At 40.3% G+C, this 18,795-nt stretch overlaps 1 protein-coding gene across 4 annotated transcripts in view; it reads right to left on the bottom strand.

Moving 5' to 3' along the window:
• The window catches only part of Tet (Ten-Eleven Translocation (TET) family protein), a 108,780-nt gene that overhangs the window by 78,229 nt on the left and 11,756 nt on the right, over positions 1-18,795 (bottom strand). For all 4 annotated transcript variants that reach the window (XM_070286041.1, XM_070286040.1, XM_017167342.3 and 1 more), the window contains one exon: positions 6,305-6,442. In XM_070286041.1, coding sequence (XP_070142142.1) covers positions 6,305-6,442 — 138 coding nt within the window. The remainder of the gene's footprint in view (positions 1-6,304; positions 6,443-18,795) is intronic.

The raw sequence follows: 18,795 nt of genomic DNA on the forward strand, positions 1-18,795 counted from the left end.
TCCCAGAATAAAGTTCCTATTTAATTTCTTGTAATTTCAAGACCTTTATTAGTTATATTTCTAACTAGATAAAATATAAATATATATTAATCTTTTTATAACCATTAACCAAACATGTATTCCTCACTTTTCCCAGTGCTGGAATTTTCCTCAACTAATTAAAAATGAAAATAAGAAAAATGGAAGCTAAGAAGCCGAGGAAAATGTCAAGCTAAATTCCGTTGAACTTTTTCTTTGCTGCCCGGGCCAGAAGGTCAATCAACTGTGCAGCCAAAAAGGAAACCTTTTCTACGGAGGACGACTTGTCAGACGCTCGGCAGACTTGTCTGGCCCGAAAAAGGGGATATCCCCGGGACGCCCAAAAAGGACATGCAAATGCCGCCCTCGAGCAACAGTTGATAAAAGGGCAACGCAACGGCAAAGGCAAAAGAGGAGAGAACACAAAGTTACGAGTCACAAAAGGTTGACGACACCGAAAAGGATGCGGATACGGATGCGGATGGCAAGGACCTTTTTTTTTAGGTTGACTGACTCAAGGATGTTTTGTGCCGGGTAACGAAAACAGCAACAGTGTCGGCAAAAGGGTCAAGTGGCAGCGCGTGGCGTGAAGGACGACGCAGGACGGCAGGACATCAACCCGGCGACGAAAAGGGTTAAATTAAGCCCATTGACCTTTTTATTATTAGACGAGGCAAGGCGTTTTGTATCCCTTTTCAGGGGGCGTTCTTTTTTATGGCCAAACAAGGCGACCTTGACCCAAAGCCGCAGCAGCGGCAGCAGCGACCTTGACATTGAACTGCCTGTCGTTGGTCTTCCCTGCTTTTCCACTTCCCTGGTCTGTTTTTTTTTTATTTATTTCTATTTTTTGTTGCTGTTGTGGCTGTATTTTTTTCCCTTGGCTTGGGTTTCAATGAAGGTGCCGCAGGCGTGTCCCGTTCGGTGGCAGTGGCAGTGGCAACGGCAACGACAGCAACTGTTGCAGGTTGCGTGGCTCGCTTTCAGCGCTTTCATTGTTCGACTTAAGACCCACACGGACTGCGAATGGCAATGGGATCCGGATCCCGGTCCCATTCGCCGTCTCTCATAAGCGGGGAGAAAATATAAGAAATAAAGACAGCCAAGTGGCAGAAGCGGCAGCAACCGCAGACAGGTTGCCTTTACTCTGCGGATGCCGGACGACGACAACGACGACGGGCTCACGTGCTGCGTGTGCCAAAAGTCGCCCTGTCGCCGGGGCTCCTCTTACAGTTTGGGACATCAGGCCAGGGACACTGAGAGAAATTTATTAAGGGGTATTTAGTTACATTTTCAAGGAGAGAAATAGGTTTTTCCTGGGAACAGAATGTTTGTTTCTATTTATTTTTCCCACTCAATCTTTGTATATTTTCTTTGCCTGCCTTATTCAAAGTTGTTTCTTAATAACCGTGGGATATTCATGGTTATTTTTTGCTGTGCAGCAAGTGTTGCTGCTGCTGCTGTGTCTGTTGCTGGTGTTGCTCGTTGCTCGTTGGTGCCTCCAATGCGGACAGTTGGACGACAAATTGTCTGACTGCCGCCTGCTGCTGCTGTTGCTGCTGCTTGTGGGTCTGTTTTTTACGAGCTGTTTTGTAAGCTCTCTTGTATCGCCATCGCACGTAGGAGTCCCAGTCCCAGTCGCAGTCCCAGTCCCAGTCCGGATCCCAGTCCCCCTTCGTGTGGATGTTGGCTGCTGCCTGTTGCTGCCGCTGTCACGGTTGGTGGTACTCTGTGCCACTGAGGTAGCATTCGCCAGCCGACTTGGCGCCGACATCTTGGCATTTACGATTATGTCTGCCGGGCTGCAGTGCAACTTCTGTACCGTCTTTTGGCCTTTTTTGAGCGATGGCCAGGCCAAGCGGCGGAGGTGTGGCCAAAGTCAAAGTCAAAGTCTTAAAGTGTCTTAAAGCCTTCGGTAAGAGGGGAACAAGTCGTTGAGCGGCTTTTCAGCAGGCGCCGCCTAATTAGACGCTAAGTGAAGTGAAGTGGCTCTGGTGTCGGCTCCCCTGGCAGTTGAAGTTGCAACTTGGAGCCATGCCGACCCCCTCTTGCGTGCCACAACCATGTCCAAACATTGTGACAGGCTGATTGCATCGCCGGCTTGCTGCCGCTGCCTTGCTGCCATGTGTTGACTAATTGCCACTGGCTATGGTCGTTGTACCGAGTGTACCCTGGTGGCCAGAGGATGGCCCCATTCCCAGCGAAACCAGAGTCGTGGGTGGTTCATTCATTGGCAACGACGGGGTTGTGTTTTTTGCAACAAAAAATGCAGCTGCTATGTGTCAAGACACCAGGCAACAGGGTTAAGGAAGGATTTAAAGTAATGAATTATTAAAATTGGAATAATCTGATGATTATTATGTATTTAAAGTTAAAAGTCTTAAAAATATAGAATGTTTTTCCTTTGAAAAGAAAAAGTTTGTATTAAATGATGCCAAAAAAGCACTATAATTTTTATAAATATAAAAACTGTTGCTTATAATACATAAATCTATGTGTAAAATATATTTTTAAAATTTTTGTAAGCTTGAAATATATTTTAGGTAAATATTTTCAAAGGTTTAGTAAATTTTGTAATTCCTAAAAATTATTAAATAATTTATAAAGTATTCATATTTATAACTATAAACTAAAATACCCGAAAAACAAGACTATATCCCTTACATATTTATATATTTCGATCTATAATCCCCACACCTTCTGTCTGTCAAAGAGAAAACCCTTATCCTGCAGCCTAGTGTTGGCTTTTGGATGACAAACTTCAGCCGCATTCTGTATAAATCCAATCTACTGTATGCAGATTTGCAGTCAAAAGAGGAAAATAAAGAAAAAAAAAAAAATTAAGGAAACGAACTTATGGAAGCCGAAATTTGTATACCTTCCAGTTTGTCTTAGGATCGTAGCATCGAATCAAAAATAGATCATAACTCTGTCAAAAAAGCACCAAATTTAGTTTGGAAAGTTTTGATATGATGGTTGTTGATGCTAATCAAGAATATATATGTTTTATGTGGTCGAAAATGACTCCTTCACTGCGTTGCAAACTTCTAACAAAAATTTTAATACCCTGCAAGGGCATAAAAAACAAGAAAAAAAGAGGAGAGGCAGGAGCAGGGAAAGTGCAACAAGTTGTTGTCGCTGTCATTGCCTTTTGGCCAAAGGACAGGGCCGCCGCCGACCCGGACTACAGAGTCCCTGGCCTGACATAGACTGGCGGACACGGGTCTGTGGCCGACTGTGGCCTGGAGCTGTGACTGCAACTGCGACTAGGCGAGGCGAGGTCATCAAAGCCAAAAACCCGACTCAACACAACGCGACCCAATCCGACCCGGCCAGAACTGAACAGCACTGAAACGGAGCTGAACAATGGCCAACTGGCTGGATGGCAGGCTGGCTGGCTGGCTGCTCTGGCCCAAAAAATGTTGGTAACTGCATGCAAACATGAACATGAAGGCCAACAGGTGCACAGGAAACAATAAGGGATAAGTCAATTTAGGGGGAAAATATATAACTTAATAATAAATATTTTTTTACAAATATTTTTAGATTACAAATAACTCCACTTGAAAAATATTCCTCGTTAAATTTTAGAGGTTCTGTAATGTTCATTTTATAAACCTTTTATCATACATTTTTTAAACGATATTATCAGTTATGTATACCAAATTATTTCCAGTGCATGGGATGCGATTGCCCATGGCCGCAATGCAGGCGTCAAAGTGTGCCGCCAGGGGAGTTTTTCAGCGAGAAAAGCGCGGATGGGGCCGAGGCTCGTAGGGAATTGGCGTGGAGAGTCATGCAGTTCAGAGTGGATGCCATGGATATGCCCCTGACCGTGGCAAGCTCGTCCTTGGCAAATCCCGTGCCGCAATGCCAATGGATTTTCCTTTACCCAGCTACGCTGTTAATTTCTCTCCTCTTCCTTCTTTTTTTATTTTTAGTTCCTGGCACTGCACCGCGACCTGAATTTTCCGCCCAAAAACAACAACAGCAACAAAAAATAGAGCAGTAGCCGTGTTTCTGTTGCCGTGTCCCGGGTTCTGTGTCCTCCGTGTCACTGGGCCACCAAATACCATCGAAAAAAAAAGAGAAAGAACCAACTTCAGTGCACTTCACTTTCCCCACTGAAGGGGAAAACTTTGCAAGTGTTGCAAGCACAGAGATTCTGGCGGAAAACTTGAAGGAAGGCTCCTGTGGAGCCCACCAACCCGAGGGGTTTTTCCTGCTTCATCGTCTTACCAGCCAGGAATCAGACACTCAGACACCCAGACAGCAACCTGTTGCGTGGCTGATTTTATGGCTAAAAGGAGCCACGCGTGATGCAGCTGGCTAAGAGGATGTGTCTTTTTATGGGTCGACAAGGAGTCCTCAAGTTCTATATGTGTGTGTGTGGCACAACAGGGAGTCACCCGCCTTCCCAGTGGTTGTGACAACATAATCAACGCCTCATTTGGCATGGCGAGTACCTCCTCAAGAGTCGCAGATGTTGCCACAAGTTTCGCTTGCCAAACAAATCGCTGGCAACGGATGAGAGAAGCCAGTGTGGGATGGCAGGCGTTCATGAAGTGACTTGAGTGATGAGCTAGATGGAGGAGCTAACACCAAAGGAAAGTGGAAAAGTGGAGTTTATTCCATTATTGAAGCAGAAGCTAACAGAGACTCATAAAGTGGGAGATTGCCTTGGCTTTTAGTCATAAATTAAATTTAATATGTAAATAGCTGGGTAATATTTTAATTTTCAGATAGAAAATCTCTTTAATAAGAAATATCTCCAAAAAATTCCACCAAATAATGACTAAGCATTCCTATCTCAACCTTCAGCTTCTAGAATTCCTGTTAAATCCCTGTCATATTTGTGGTTTTTGGGGAAGGTCTCTATAATAAAACCCTAGACCCTTTTGCCTATGTCATTCACTGTATTAAGTGGCATTCATTCACATTCACACAGAGTGTATTAGCTTGTGTCAAGTTTTTACGATGTCCCGACCTTGAAATCCCAATGACATCGAGCTGGGGATAGCTGGCGATGTGGAGACGTGGCCCTGACACGGAGCTGGGATGGCCTGCGTGCTGCTGAAAGGGAAATCCCCTCTGGCCGCATCCGCAAAAGGTCAAAGTCACTGGCAGCCGGTGGCAATTTCCCGGGTTTCCCTGGCTTTCCCAGACCCAAAACGCAAGACTCAAAAGGGCGGCGCGGAGACCGAGACCCAGTCTCTTGGCAACAATAAGTAGCTGCTTCTGCTGCTGCTGCTGGTCTCTGGCTCCTGGCTTTGACTCTGACTATGGGTCTGTCTCATGGCCTGGGTCTGGGTTCGCTTTGGCTCGGGTATCTGGCGCTGCTACGTGCGGCTTGTGGCTGCCACATCCTCTGGCATAACACAAGTGGCCTCGCCTGGCCTGGCCTTCCTTTGAGCAAGTCATCACGGCACCCGGCAGCAGGCAGCAGGCTGCCGGCACCAGTCACCAGTCACTGAGCAGGCACAACTTTGTCTGTTATTTTTCTCGTTTCTTTTTTTGCTGGCAGATTTTTATGGTGGTGACCCCCAGCTATGTATGTACGTGCGGTTGGTGGCCTGCGGCGGAGATTATGTCTGGATGTCTGGATGCCCTGGGTCTGGGGATGAGATTGGGACAGAGACTGGGTTTGGGTTGGCATCTCGGGGAAGCCGATGACGAACAATGCACAGGGAATAAATTTGAGAGGGAAAAGTAGGACTTTACCTGGGATAAATATTCATATATATTCATATATTCTTAAAATATATTTCTTTAAAAATTTATATAAACGGGAGAGCTTAAAAAATACCTTGAAATATATATCTGACTTTGTTTAATTTCATTTTAAATATTTTCCATAAAGTCTTAAGAAAATAAATCTCTATCCTTGAAATTCCACTCCTAATAAAATATTTAAATGTCCATTCAACCTAGTATTTCTCCCCAGTGTACCCCTGCCTTGGCAAAAACAAAGCAAGTGGCGACGGGCGTGATGACGTGGAAAATGTGGCTCTGGCATGTCGCGCGCACAAAAAAAAAGGGCAAGCCATGGGGTCCCGGTCCCTGTCGTTGGGGGTCTGGTCTTGGGGATCCGGAATACGGAATCTGGGGTTTGGGTTTCGCTTTCTGTAGCCGGGCTTGGGCTTGTGGGAAATCCCTCTCGGCCGCAGACAGACTGTCTGCGAGTGCCGTCGCGTGACTTAATTATTTCCCATGAATAAAATAAAATGCGGAGAGGGACGAGGACGAGAACGAGGCTGGCAATAAAGTCAAGTGGATGGTCGTCACTTACCCCAGTTGTTGGTGTCCCATTGCCGGCGGCGATACCTGTGGCGCTTCCCGCTCCATTGCCGGTGGCAGATGACTTTCCCTTGCCGCGGCCGCGCTTCGAGTCTGGGCGAACGGGCTGACCATCGGCTCCATAAACAATCTGAAAGGAAAAACCAGGAATTGAATACATTATATCAACTATTTTTAGTAAATGGCCTTAATTTAAGCTCTTGCCTTATTTATTTTTAAGCAAAAGAAACTGCGATCCTTGTTATTGTTTACGTTTTTAAACCGAATCGCATTAGAGAAAAAACCCCGAGCAAAAACACTTAGTTTATCTTTCACGAAATCTATCGACGCTTAACAATATATATCGACGCTTATCGATATATATATCGACGTGTATCGATAGGAACGGAAACGAACTGCTTTCTCCAACAAAGCCAAGACGCAAGCCACTAAAGTCAAACAGTCATCCGCTAGAGTACGCTGTATGTGTAGGTTCGTGTCCGCGCTGTAAAGCAGTGCGTACTCCAACTAGAATATGTTTCGAACTGCTTAGCCGAACTGCTTACGAACTGCTTACTTTTCACTGGGAAAAATATTTTTAATGTCCTTGGAAAACGTCAATTTTAAACCAAAATAATAATAATTTTTTATCTCTTGATCGCATAGCGCAAAAAGTATAAATGTTAAAATTTTCACAAAACTATGATTAATTTTATTTTACATTTACAAATCAAATAGATTTATAAAAGAAAGTTGTTTTTTAACCTTAAATTAACCTGTAATTAATATAAAAACAATTTAAGAATTACCCATTATTTTTTGAGGGAAAACCAAAAAAATTTTAAGACCCTTTATTAATAATAAAAGATGCTATACAAGTACAGATGCATTGCTAAAATATTCAAATCTGTATAAAAAAAATTCACATTCCAATGCTATCCCCAACCAAAAATTAGTTTTCTTCTCTTAAAATCACTGAACTGAGAAGAACTAAGACTAATGACATTTGTAGAGGTTAACTACAAGGAACCGGCTGCCATATTAAATTACTTTTCATCCATATGCTTCCCTGTCTATATAGATCGAACGAAATCCAAACCATAGATAATTCCAATAGGCATGAAAAAGGCTACCTCGAAAGTCGCTTCTTACTTATGTAAACCCAAAATCCCTAGTCTATTTCCGGCACAAAGTCATAAATATCATCAGAGCCGGAGTATGGAAGAGCCTGAGACTCGGTCTTGGGTCTCTCAGAAGAACCATTAATGCCAAGTGCTGGGAAAGTGAGTGAACGAACGGTAAAGTTGGAAAATTAAATGTGAAAATGTGGAAATTGAGGGTAGTTGCGTGTGTGTGCGCAGGCGTGCAGTGCCTGGCCCCAACAGTTTTCGCTAAAAATAGATCGAAAATGCTTGGGAAGAATGAGGCGAGGGAGGCAGAGAGACGACATATGGGCCCCAGTTCAAGATCGAGAAAACGCATCCAGACAGCTTCGCAGGAGTGCCTGTGGAATGCCCTTGTCTGCCTTGTGGCTGAGTCTTTTTGGCGGCTGATTGACAGCCGCGGCGACTTAACGGTAAATAAGCGACGCCATCACAGACACGGAGAGAAAATGAGGGTATTAAATGGGAGACTTAAAATACGCTTTAAATAATACTCGAAAATTATAAACAAAATATATAAATAAAATGTAGAAAATCTTAGGTATTTTTATATCTAAAAATATGGGTATTTCTGAAGAGTATCACCAGCCGACTAAATCTAGAAACTTTTTACTAGAATTTCTTTGAAAGTACAATATAAACAAAAAATCTCTCCATCTGTTCTCTTACTTTTTAATATATATCTTGAAAGTTGTTGTTGAAAGCTGTAGATGTTTAAGCCTTTTAAAATCTTGTTTTTCTTATTGCTTAATATTTTTCCCAGTGCCTGTACTTCTCCCCAAAAACCAAGCCATACCACACCATTTCCATTTCCATTCCCATTTCCATCTTCATCTCCATCGCCAGGCTGCATTTACATTGTTGGCACGCGCAGGCGCGCACACATGTTGCCAGAACGTCAACCTCTCTCTTGGGGGAGGATGGATGCAGATGGGGATGCGGATTGAGGATCCCAATCGGAATCGGGATCGGGGAACTGGTAACGAAATGCGTCTGCGTACAGGGCGTACTTTACAATTTTAGCATCCACCAGCAGCAGTTGTCATTTCGGAAGCAATTATTTTTAAAGGAGAGACCGAGTAGAAGTCACACAGTTGCAGTTGAGAGCGTGCCAGCCCCCCAATGATGAGGCAAAGGGACTGGGAAAAAAGATGGAGACAATGTCACTGGGGCCGGGGCCCTGGGATTACGAGATGGGGTTCTAAATTTAGTTGGGAGTCTTGAGAGCTCTTGAGGTGTTTTTTTGTTCTTCCCTTGAAACTGATACAAAGACAAGAGTGAAAAAGAGCATTGAGGTACAGTTGCGTTTGGAAGAGGCTTTGGTACAGTTGTGATTAGAAATGGAGGAAAAATGCACAAAAAAGGGGGTTTAAATGTGGAAAATACAGGAAAAGGAATAATTTTAGGAAAATTTTCGCAATGGCTGACTTTTAATATAATTTTATCAAGAATATTTACCTAAAGAAGCCGTAAAATCTGTGAAAACGGTTTTTGAGCAAACCAATTTTAAATTCTTTTAAAATTTACCCATCTTCATTATCACAATTAAGTTAATAACTCCAATTTATATTAACATAACCTACACTGTCTGCATATTAAGTCCACAAAACATCCTTCAAGGACCCCCTAGAAAAGCAACAGAAAGCCAGACAAACGACTTAAAGTTGCCCCCGACAAAACTCAAAGCAGAAGCCGCCGAAAAACAAGGCCAACGACCTATAAAAATGGGGCCAAAAGTAGGCAACCAAGAAAAAAACAACACAACAACAAAAAACCAAATAAAAACAGACAAGCAAAAACCCACAGACACATGCATAAAATCCGGCGATGAAAGCTTCCTTGGCAACAAAACATAAAAAATCGATGACAGTTTACGAGCCTCAAAAGAAACCTTCTTGAAATCAATTTTTTTGCTTTGTATTTTTTGTATTGTGACCAGCTTCCTGTGTTGAAAGGTTCCTCTGCAGCGCTGTTTTAATTCGATTCTACCATTAAGTGCAGTGGCAGGACTCCTGTTTTTCCACCGAACTGACTTTATTAGCGAGCTTTAACAATGCAAAACAGAAACAAAACAGAAGATAAAGCCAGACTAAAGCAAAATGTTGAAAGAGGCACAAAACGCATGTTGACTTAATTGGGGCTATTAGTTTTTTATTAAAAGGAAGCCCACAATGATGACTCTGGGGCAGGTGGCAGCTGCTGCGATGCCATAATGAGCCGATGCCGTCGGCTCTCTGCGTTTCTTGATTATTTATTTTGCGGGAGGGGATGCAGAGGAAGGCATCGGTTATTGGCAACAACGGGAGCCGAGTTCGAGTTCGGGAGCAACAGGTAGTGGGTAACCGCAGGCCACACGCACATTCAAAATGAGCCCAAAACGGAGGACTGACCTAGCCCAATTGGGTTTGTGGTAGGATCCGAAGTACTAGAAGCCAGCGGGGCATTTTCGCTTTTTATGACACAATTTTTGGGGGAGAAGCGAAGAAGAAGCAAAACAATAACAACAGGGAGCCACAGTAACAAGAGCAACCCCTCGGCACTTCCTCTACCCCTCCTAATGAGCCATAAAAAGTTCCCTTGCTACCTGTTGTCCCCTTGAGTGTGTGTGTGTTTTTGGGCGAGACTTTGGGCAACCCTTCGACGTCGTCAAGGCTGATGTATCAGCTGAGGCACCTACTTACATCGAACCCACAATGGGATTGCTCCACATTTGAGCTTACACTGAAGGGAAAATATGAGGACTAGGGTAAGGAAGTTGTCAGGGAATAAATGGGATTTTTAGTACGAAAACTTAAGGGTAGATAGAGTCCTTAAAAAAGGTTACAAATAAATTTAAATGCAGCCTGCCTCTTCCTATAATCCCCTTTATTTTCTGTATTTTTTCGCTTACTTTGATCCCATTTTTAGTAGGAAACCTTTAAGGTATTAAGAGTCCTTGAAATATTGTACAACCTTTTCCTAAAATCTTCTTCATTTTCAGCACTTTTCCTCTCAATTATTCAAAGCCATCTCAACCCCCCAAAAATTAAACTTTGTACCACTTAATGCCCTGGACGACAACAACCTTGACCTGTGCCAAAATAAAACCCTCCCTTCCCCCCTCGCTCTTAATTACAACCCTTTTGTGAGGCACACACTCTGAATTCGGTCCCAGGGAAAAGGCAAATCGATTTTCGTAGGCAAAACATTTCAAGGTTACACAGCAACAAACCCCTCCAAACCCAGCAGCCGAAAAATGTTTGCCACCTTAATCTCTGTTTATTTTGATTATCACTTTCGCTGGAGCAGGGGGGGGGGGGGACAAAGCTTCCGCTTCCGCTTCCTGATTAGCCCCGTCGGCGACCTTGAAGGTTGTCGAAAATACAGACTGGGGAAGTCGTCCTGTTGATGATTCACTGGGACCACGAGGGGGAGCCACATGGCCGCTTTGCTTTTTATGGCTTATATCCCATTTTGATTGCGGCTGTCAGACTTTTCTCCCGTCTCTTCCACATTCCTTCTTTTTTTTGGGGGTTGACTTTCTTGGCAATATGTATATGCGTATATGAGGGTGGGTTTTCGTTTCATTTGGCATTGTAATTGCAGCCACCCCTATGCCACACACATATAAATCAGTGTGTATATAAATAAAGAGGGTATATATGTACCTACACTTTCTCCGGGCAAAGAGATGCGTCATCCAACGATTTGTTACACGTAATTTAGATGCGAAATTTTCAATGTCAATCGTGAGAGAGAGAGGGGAAGACTTGGTGTGCGCCCCCTTGAGATGTAACCGTTTTGATATGTGCTAAAAAGCTCACTTCACAATTTCCACCAAGGTCAAGTTCAACGGGGGGAGCAGAGCGAAGAGAGCTCTTTATTGTTTGCATTGAGGTAGCGGAAAAGCGGAAAAGGCAGCCCACGAAATGAGTGATAAAAAAAAGGGGTAAAGCACAAACAAAGCGCAATTTGTGTTGCCTTGTGACACAATTCGAGGGTTTCAATGGGTTCAGCTTTTATTATTATTATAATTTCCCGTTCCGATTTCGATTCTTAATTCAAAGATGGGGGCGCATCGGAATCTTGAATGTTAATTGAGGGGATTTATGGTATTAGGTTAGCTTTTGGGAAGAGTGTAAGGAAGGAGCCTGGGAAAGCGGAAAGGAGTAGGAATTTTCGTGAGATTTACTGGGTTAAATATTTGTGGGAATTTAAAGGATACTTAGACAGATATCTAAACCAGATTTGCATTATTTTTTCATATTTAAATGTCCACAAATTATCGGCCAGAGTAATATTAAATCTACAAGAAGAGATGAAGCTATTCTGCATTAATACATGTGTAAAATATAATCTATAAGAACTTGCAGAGGTTTATCCATTTTTAAATAAACACCAAAACGCATTTTTAGCTAAATATATACAAATATTAAATTTTCTAAATTGAAAATAAAAATCATCCGAAAGAAGATAATTAAACAACGAATTCTTTGAATATTCATGGGGAATGCTTATTTAATTTCAATTATATTTTGTTTTTTAAGTATTAAAATATAATCAGACATCCAATAATCGAAGCCAAGATATCATATATAATATTTTAAAATATATCTTACGAGCTATTGTCAAGCATACGTTTTTCTCTGTTCATTTAAAAATTTATAGATTTCTTAATTAAATGCGGGTGCTCTCTGTATAACCCTAACAATCAAGAACAGCTGTGTAACTCAAACAAAAAAAAATATATATCCCATGAGAAAATACCGAAAAACAAGCCATTCAATTAGCTTGAATTTGGCTTTCGTGTTACTTTAGATGCATTAGCACTGGGAACAGGATCTGCAGGACCACTAACCGAGGATAATGAACTAGATAGTGGAAGTAGAAAAACCCAAGGGCTAATAATACAACAGAAAGTGAGCAAAAGCGAAGCGAAGGAGAAAAAGAATTAATTTGAAATTCCATTTCGTAGATTTAATTGAGTTGAAATCAAATTAAAAGCAATTTATTTTCAACCCTCATTGCGAATTTTTTTTGTTGCCTTTTCTTGTGTCTCCCTTTTCAACGCACGCACTATCATCGCACCACCCCCACTCCCTCACCCACTCACACTCCCTCTCCCTCCACTCTTCACTGCCTTTTTTCTTTTTTCTCAGTTTTTCCATCGTTTCTGGTCTTTTCTAAAAGTGCGTCGTGTGGTCCATGACAAAGCAAGGGATGGCTGGAGTTTCAGTGCAGAAGTAGAGAAAACAGAAAAAAAATGAAAGAATTCCGGACTCGTTTTTGGGGTTGCAAAAATTGTTCAAGCGCCTGCATTTGCCAAAAGGAAAATCAATAAAAATGTGCCGGTGCCAGGCAGAGAGAAAAAAAAACAGAAATCATCCTTTTATGCTCTATCCTTTATCCTCTATTCTCCGAGTCCTGCAGATCTATGACTCTGCTGCATTTTTTGGCATTGCATTAATTTATAATTCGTCGCGTGGCATCCGCTAAAATGATTTATGCAACTCGAATCGCAAATTAAAAAGCCATTGCCGAGTTGCATATTCAACAGCCAGGAGAGAGAGAGAGAGAGGCAAGGCGGGCTAGAAACTTTTTTTTTGCACCCACTGTGGACCAAACAAGAAATGCAAATAATGCGCTCCAGTTGACACACAGCTCCGTGAAGTGAGAAGAGGAGCGAGTGCTCCAAATTGCATTTGATGGAGCCACCGAGTTGGTCGTAGAGCCACTCCACGTCCAAATGCTGACCATTAAAATGCATTAAATGGGAGAAGAGAAGAAGAATTCTTTTTTGTAGGGTTTTAGGAAACTCTAAATACCCTTGTGATTGAGGAGGTTTAAGTATCCTGTCAATATTTGGGATAAGAAATATAAAGAAATTATTATTTTGTGGTTTTTGACACAATAAAATTGAAATAAAACCTAAAAGAGATGTTAAGGTTTTATGATTTGCTGTAAAATTTAAAAATATAAATATATATGCATATAAGGATATTTTTAAAAACAAATCTGAGACCCTAAATCTAAATAAAACTTAAGGAATTTATATTCTAGAAGCCTAAGAAGAGCCCTAAGTTAATTATTCTCTTTCATTCTGTGCCTGAAGATATAATTTTTATTCAATTTCCTTTTAAATATAAACTTAAATTCTTTTCCTGTTTACAAGACTTTAAAAAATATATAGATAATACTATTTATTCTATTAAACAATTAACCCAAAGCAAAACTCTCGTAACATGCTAAAACTGCTTTCAAAATTCTTTAAAATTTATAAAAAAAATAAAAAAGGGAATGAATAACTCCCTACTTAACATAATTAATACATTTTTGCAATTAAATCCCTCAGCTTCATAAATCCTAATAGAATTTAAGGACTCCTAAAGCGCGCAGGCAGGGCAAATAAATTGAAAATAAAATTCAACAACGCGCTTTGGCAGCAGCAGAAATGTTGTTTAATTTGGCAGCATCAGCAGCAGGAGCAGCAGCAGCATCAGCAGCAGCAGTTCGCACAAACTTTCGCAGCAGCAATCGCAGTGGCTGCTGCGGAAAATGGCAGTGGCAGTGGCAGCTGCTGCAGCAGCAGTTGCTGGTGGCGCAGTAAAAGTGGCTTTTGTACGTGCAATGACCTACCAACACATAAAAAATGCAACGCGAAGGCACGAATCGCGCTAAAATATGCAAAGGACGATGACGATGAAGAGGAGATGTGATGCCCAGGATGCCGGCAGGATGCCAGCAAAGATGTTGCCTTTGCCGCCTCATACCGAAGGCCCCCCAAGGCAAAAGTTTCCCTACAGCAGCAACAACTCCATTTGCAAGGACAAACTTGGGGTTCCTGGCAGGATTCTGGCAGGATTCTGGCAGGGTCCTGGCATCCAACTTCAATAATAGTCAAGTGCAGTGAAGCGTTTTGCCAACTGCAAACCTTCCTTTCCCCTGCGAGACAAAATCAAAGCCGAGGCTTCCTCCACAATTCTCTTCATTTTATTTGGCGTTTTCCTTCACTTTTTCTTTTCTTCTTTGGCGTTTTTTTATTTTTCTTTCTTTCTTTCGTTCTTTTTTTTTGCAACATCCTTTTGGCCAGCACGCATTTCCCTCACTTTACTTTAGAGTGAAATTTTCGCTTGCCACTTTCACACACAGAAATGCACTTGAAATAATAATTTACGCCTTAAACTCATTTCATTTTATTTGTTAAAAATATTTTAGGCTCAAAATTCTTCAATTCAAATTGTAAAAATCTATTTCCCAAATTGTTTTGTTAAAGAAACACTTTAGAATTCCAATATTTAATACCTTTTTAGGCTAAGAATAATTTATAAACAATTAAATTAATTTAAATTATACTTTTAAACACCCTTTTATCTTTTAATAACTATTTTTCGCAGTGCTCGAGTGTGTGTGAACTTTGCATTTACCCTTGGCAAGGACTTTCCTTTTGCAGCGAGTGGAAAGCCAACGAAAGCAAAAAGTTTTATTTGCACAGTTTTCTTTTTCTTAAACTTTTGTTGTGAAGAAACCCTCCAACCCCACGTTTTTGCACAGCTCAAACTGCTGGCTTGCAATTTGCTCAAACAAGTCTAAATATATATATTCTTATATACTTTCTTGTATATATATATGTACATATTTCCCTCGCAACAAAAGCTGCCGCCAAGGCGAAATATAAAGCGGGGAAAAACTGTAGCACGCTTTTGAGCGCTCGCTTAGAAAATTCCCTCCCACTTGCTGAAAACGAGGGGAAAATGCAAAATTTTTATAATTAACGGCGACAAAGTAGCACAGCAGATGCAGATGCATCGCCCAGCATCTCAAAAACATGGCGAACATGGCAAACATCGGCTGTGTTTATCAGAGCCAACAATCATCGGCGGCTGCTTGGGGTTAAAATGCCAAGGAACATTGCAACACTAGAGGGAATCTCTCACAAGTTTCTTGATTTCTCCCCATGTATATATATACATTTCTTTTTTATTTTTCCTAGAATATTTTTAGGGTGCCGACTTCTTCTTCTTCTGGCTTTTCCCCACAATTTTCCGCCTGTCAACTACGGGCTCCGCCAGCCTGTGAAATGCAAATATTTATACCCAACTACTTGAAAGCGCCGAGGGAAGAATGGCCTTACGCGCAAAAGTGCGTCATCCTTGGGCCACACAGTGAATATCAATTAAGTGCAACGGCTGCAACTCATTGACACTTTAGCAAATCAAAAAGGGCAAACAAGGATGTGGACTTAAATTAGCCGGTTTCAAGGGTTCACGCCGCTTTGATGTGCGTTTTAGGTTTAAGAATTTTTCAAAGGGAGATGTGTTTAAGGAGAAGTGCTTTATAAATAGTTGGGGTGAAGTTTTATGCTTTTAGAAATGTGATAAAAAGGATGCACTTGGAATTAATTATTGTTATCTTTGGCGGTGATGTGTGAAGAGCAAACAAGGAGCTAAAGAGCTCAAGAAGCTCTTCAGAAAGCTTCAAATTAGCTGTAATTTCTAGGGTAAAGAGTCTTGAAATATTTTATCCACATTTTATAAAGAAAAACTAAGCAGTTCCTGTTCCTTTAAATCAAGTACAATTATTTTCTAAAGTCTCTCTTTAAAGTTAATTTTAATGCTCCTTCACTGTAACCTCCTGAGTGGTGTGTATGTTCTTTAGAACATTTTAGAGACTGGGTAAATATGGAGTTCAGTGCGTTCAGAGCCAAGAAGCCATTGCAGTGCGTCTTTTCTTCTTTCTTCCATTTTGTTTTTCTCTTTCTTTTTTTTTCTTTGCACCCTTAGCTATGCTAGTTGTTGTTGTCCTGTACGCAATGTGCGTAAGGAGAAAGCTTGAGACCAGGAAGAAAGCTAGAAATGTGAAGAGTGAGCAGAGTGGTGGAGTGTATGCTGTAGCTGTATATTTGCACATGTTTCTTTGGCGTGTGCACATAAAGAAATTTATTAAAATATATTATTAATTAATAAAAAAATTAATAAAAACCTATTGGAGATTAAGATTAAGAATATCAAGAAATTAATTATGAAAAAAGTATAATCTTGAAATTGTTTTAACCACATTTTGAAATGAAAGAGTTCTTTCTTTTAAAGATAAAATTAATAAGATAAGATAATTAATAAGAAAATATTAACACAAGTAAAAAAATAAGAAAGGAAGCTAATTTGGGAAGCTGAAGTTTGTATATCCTTAGAGTTTGCAATTGGATCAGAAAAAGGAATCATAAATCTATCATAATTGAGTTCAAAAAGCAAGAATTGTAATTTGGAAAGACTTTCATGATATTTTTTAGATTAACAAAGCTGCATAATTAATCAAATTTAAACTTTTGTTAACTTTTAAAAATTTTTTTAAGTATTTCAACAAAAAAATCTACACATTCTAGTTCAGTAAGTCTTTGGATTTTATCTTTGATTAATTTTCAGCTTGTCCTTTTTTAAGATTTTTATTTATCAGGCTTCCCTTTTAAAAATCAAAGTTATTTATTTTATATTTTTAATATATATTGAAATTCTTCAATATACATTTAATTTACAAATTTATAAAATTTTTTTCTTAGTGCAACTGCTGTGCGTGTTGAGTTGGTTATTTTCCTTCCTCTTATTTTTTCCTATATTTTTTTTTTTGCATAAAAGCATGCGTGAGTGGGGTGTAGGTGTAGGTGGGTGTATGCGTGTGTGCGTGCATATTTATGCGTATTTGTTTGCATAGCTGATGAACAGCAACAGCAACAACAACAACAACAACACTTTATGAGTGCGTGCCAGCAGCATTTCCCCATAGATTTAACCCCCTTTTTTCGCAACCCCTTTGGCACTTCCTCCCCTCCTGATCTGCACTCCTCCTGATATCCTTTGGGGGCGCCATTGCAATTAGAAAACTTGCATTGCAACTTTTTTTTTTCCTCTTTAACATTTTTTTTTTTGCGGCAGCAACTTGTAATGCAATGCGCTAAATTGTTTGATATCACACGGACATACGCACACCCCAGGCGCGGGCTAAGTGCAAAGTCCTGCTAAAAGTTTAGCCAATGCACGGGAAAAATATGAAAAATAAATATGCATTTTTGAGATCCTAATGAGGCTTGAAATTTAAGGTGTTTTTCGAAATGTTTTTCATGTTAATTAATTGTGATTAAAAGGAATTTATAGAAGGAGGAGTATATTTTCAAGAGAACACAGCTAAGAAAGTATACAAAATAAGGTAAATCCTTAGATAGAATTTATAAATTGCTAAACAACTTAGAACAATTTGTGGTTGTTGTATTTCCCTTTTATTTAATTTCTTTGATATATTTTTTAAAATTTTAACGACTAACTATTTCATAACCTTTTTTCATTTTCTTAAAACAAACACGATTATTTTCAGGATTTTGGATTAAGCCAGGCTCAAACAAACCCTATCACCTATACTTTATTTCTAATATTAAGTAATATTCCCAGAGTCCCTGCTATTTTTAAGCACCTCCTTATCCCCATTTTTCCCTGTGTACTTGCCAGCTACGTGCTGTGAAATTCTTTTTAGCGCATTTCGTGTTGCACGTACCGCTTATTGTTGTTGCTGCTGCCACTGCTGCTGTTCCTGCTGATTCTGTAGAGTTTTTACTTTATTTTATTTATACATTTTTTTGTGTTGTTGCTAACGTTGTTGTTGTTGCTGTTGAAAAACATTTCTTTAATTTTTTTCTTTTTGCGTTTCTTTTGCTTCTCGCTGTCTTGACTGCAAACCACCCCCACACGTTTTAGGGGATGTTTATGCGCGGCAGGACTTTCGTACTTTCGTACTTTGGCAAATGACTTGACTTTGGTCAGAGAACTGAGACGAACTTTTAGTTGTTAGCTGCGGAGGCAGCAACAATGAGTCGTGGAAAAAAACCTGAAATTAAATTGATTTTTTCCACTCGCTGGCAGGGATAACAAAAACCCAAAAAAATTGCGCACACAATTCTCTCTGAGAGATCCCTGGCAACTCTTTTCCAGAAAACAATTTATTGTTTCAATTATATTTTTCAATTTGCGCCGACAAACAAAAGTCCGCCAAATGCAAAAAAGGCTCTCAGCTATAAATAAAATAAATAGCAAACGAACTGAAATTTGTTTTCTCACATATTTTTTCCATCTTTTTCCTGTTGTTGTTTGCCAGGTTTATGCGCGGAATGGAAATTTTCAAAGGAGGCGGAGTGGGGGCTTATATGAAAGTTATTGAAAGTAAACATGATAAAATAAACTCTGGCAAGCGAACAAAAAAATGTTATTCCACACTTTCTGTGTGTAATGCAGGCAAAATTGTCTCAAATAATATTTAAAGAAAATTAAATTGACTTTACGGCGGTTCCTTGTTGGAGGAGGAGGAGGAGGAGGGTTTACGG

Source organism: Drosophila kikkawai, chromosome 3L, assembly GCF_030179895.1.
Source record: "Drosophila kikkawai strain 14028-0561.14 chromosome 3L, DkikHiC1v2, whole genome shotgun sequence".
NCBI lineage: Eukaryota > Metazoa > Arthropoda > Insecta > Diptera > Drosophilidae > Drosophila > Drosophila kikkawai.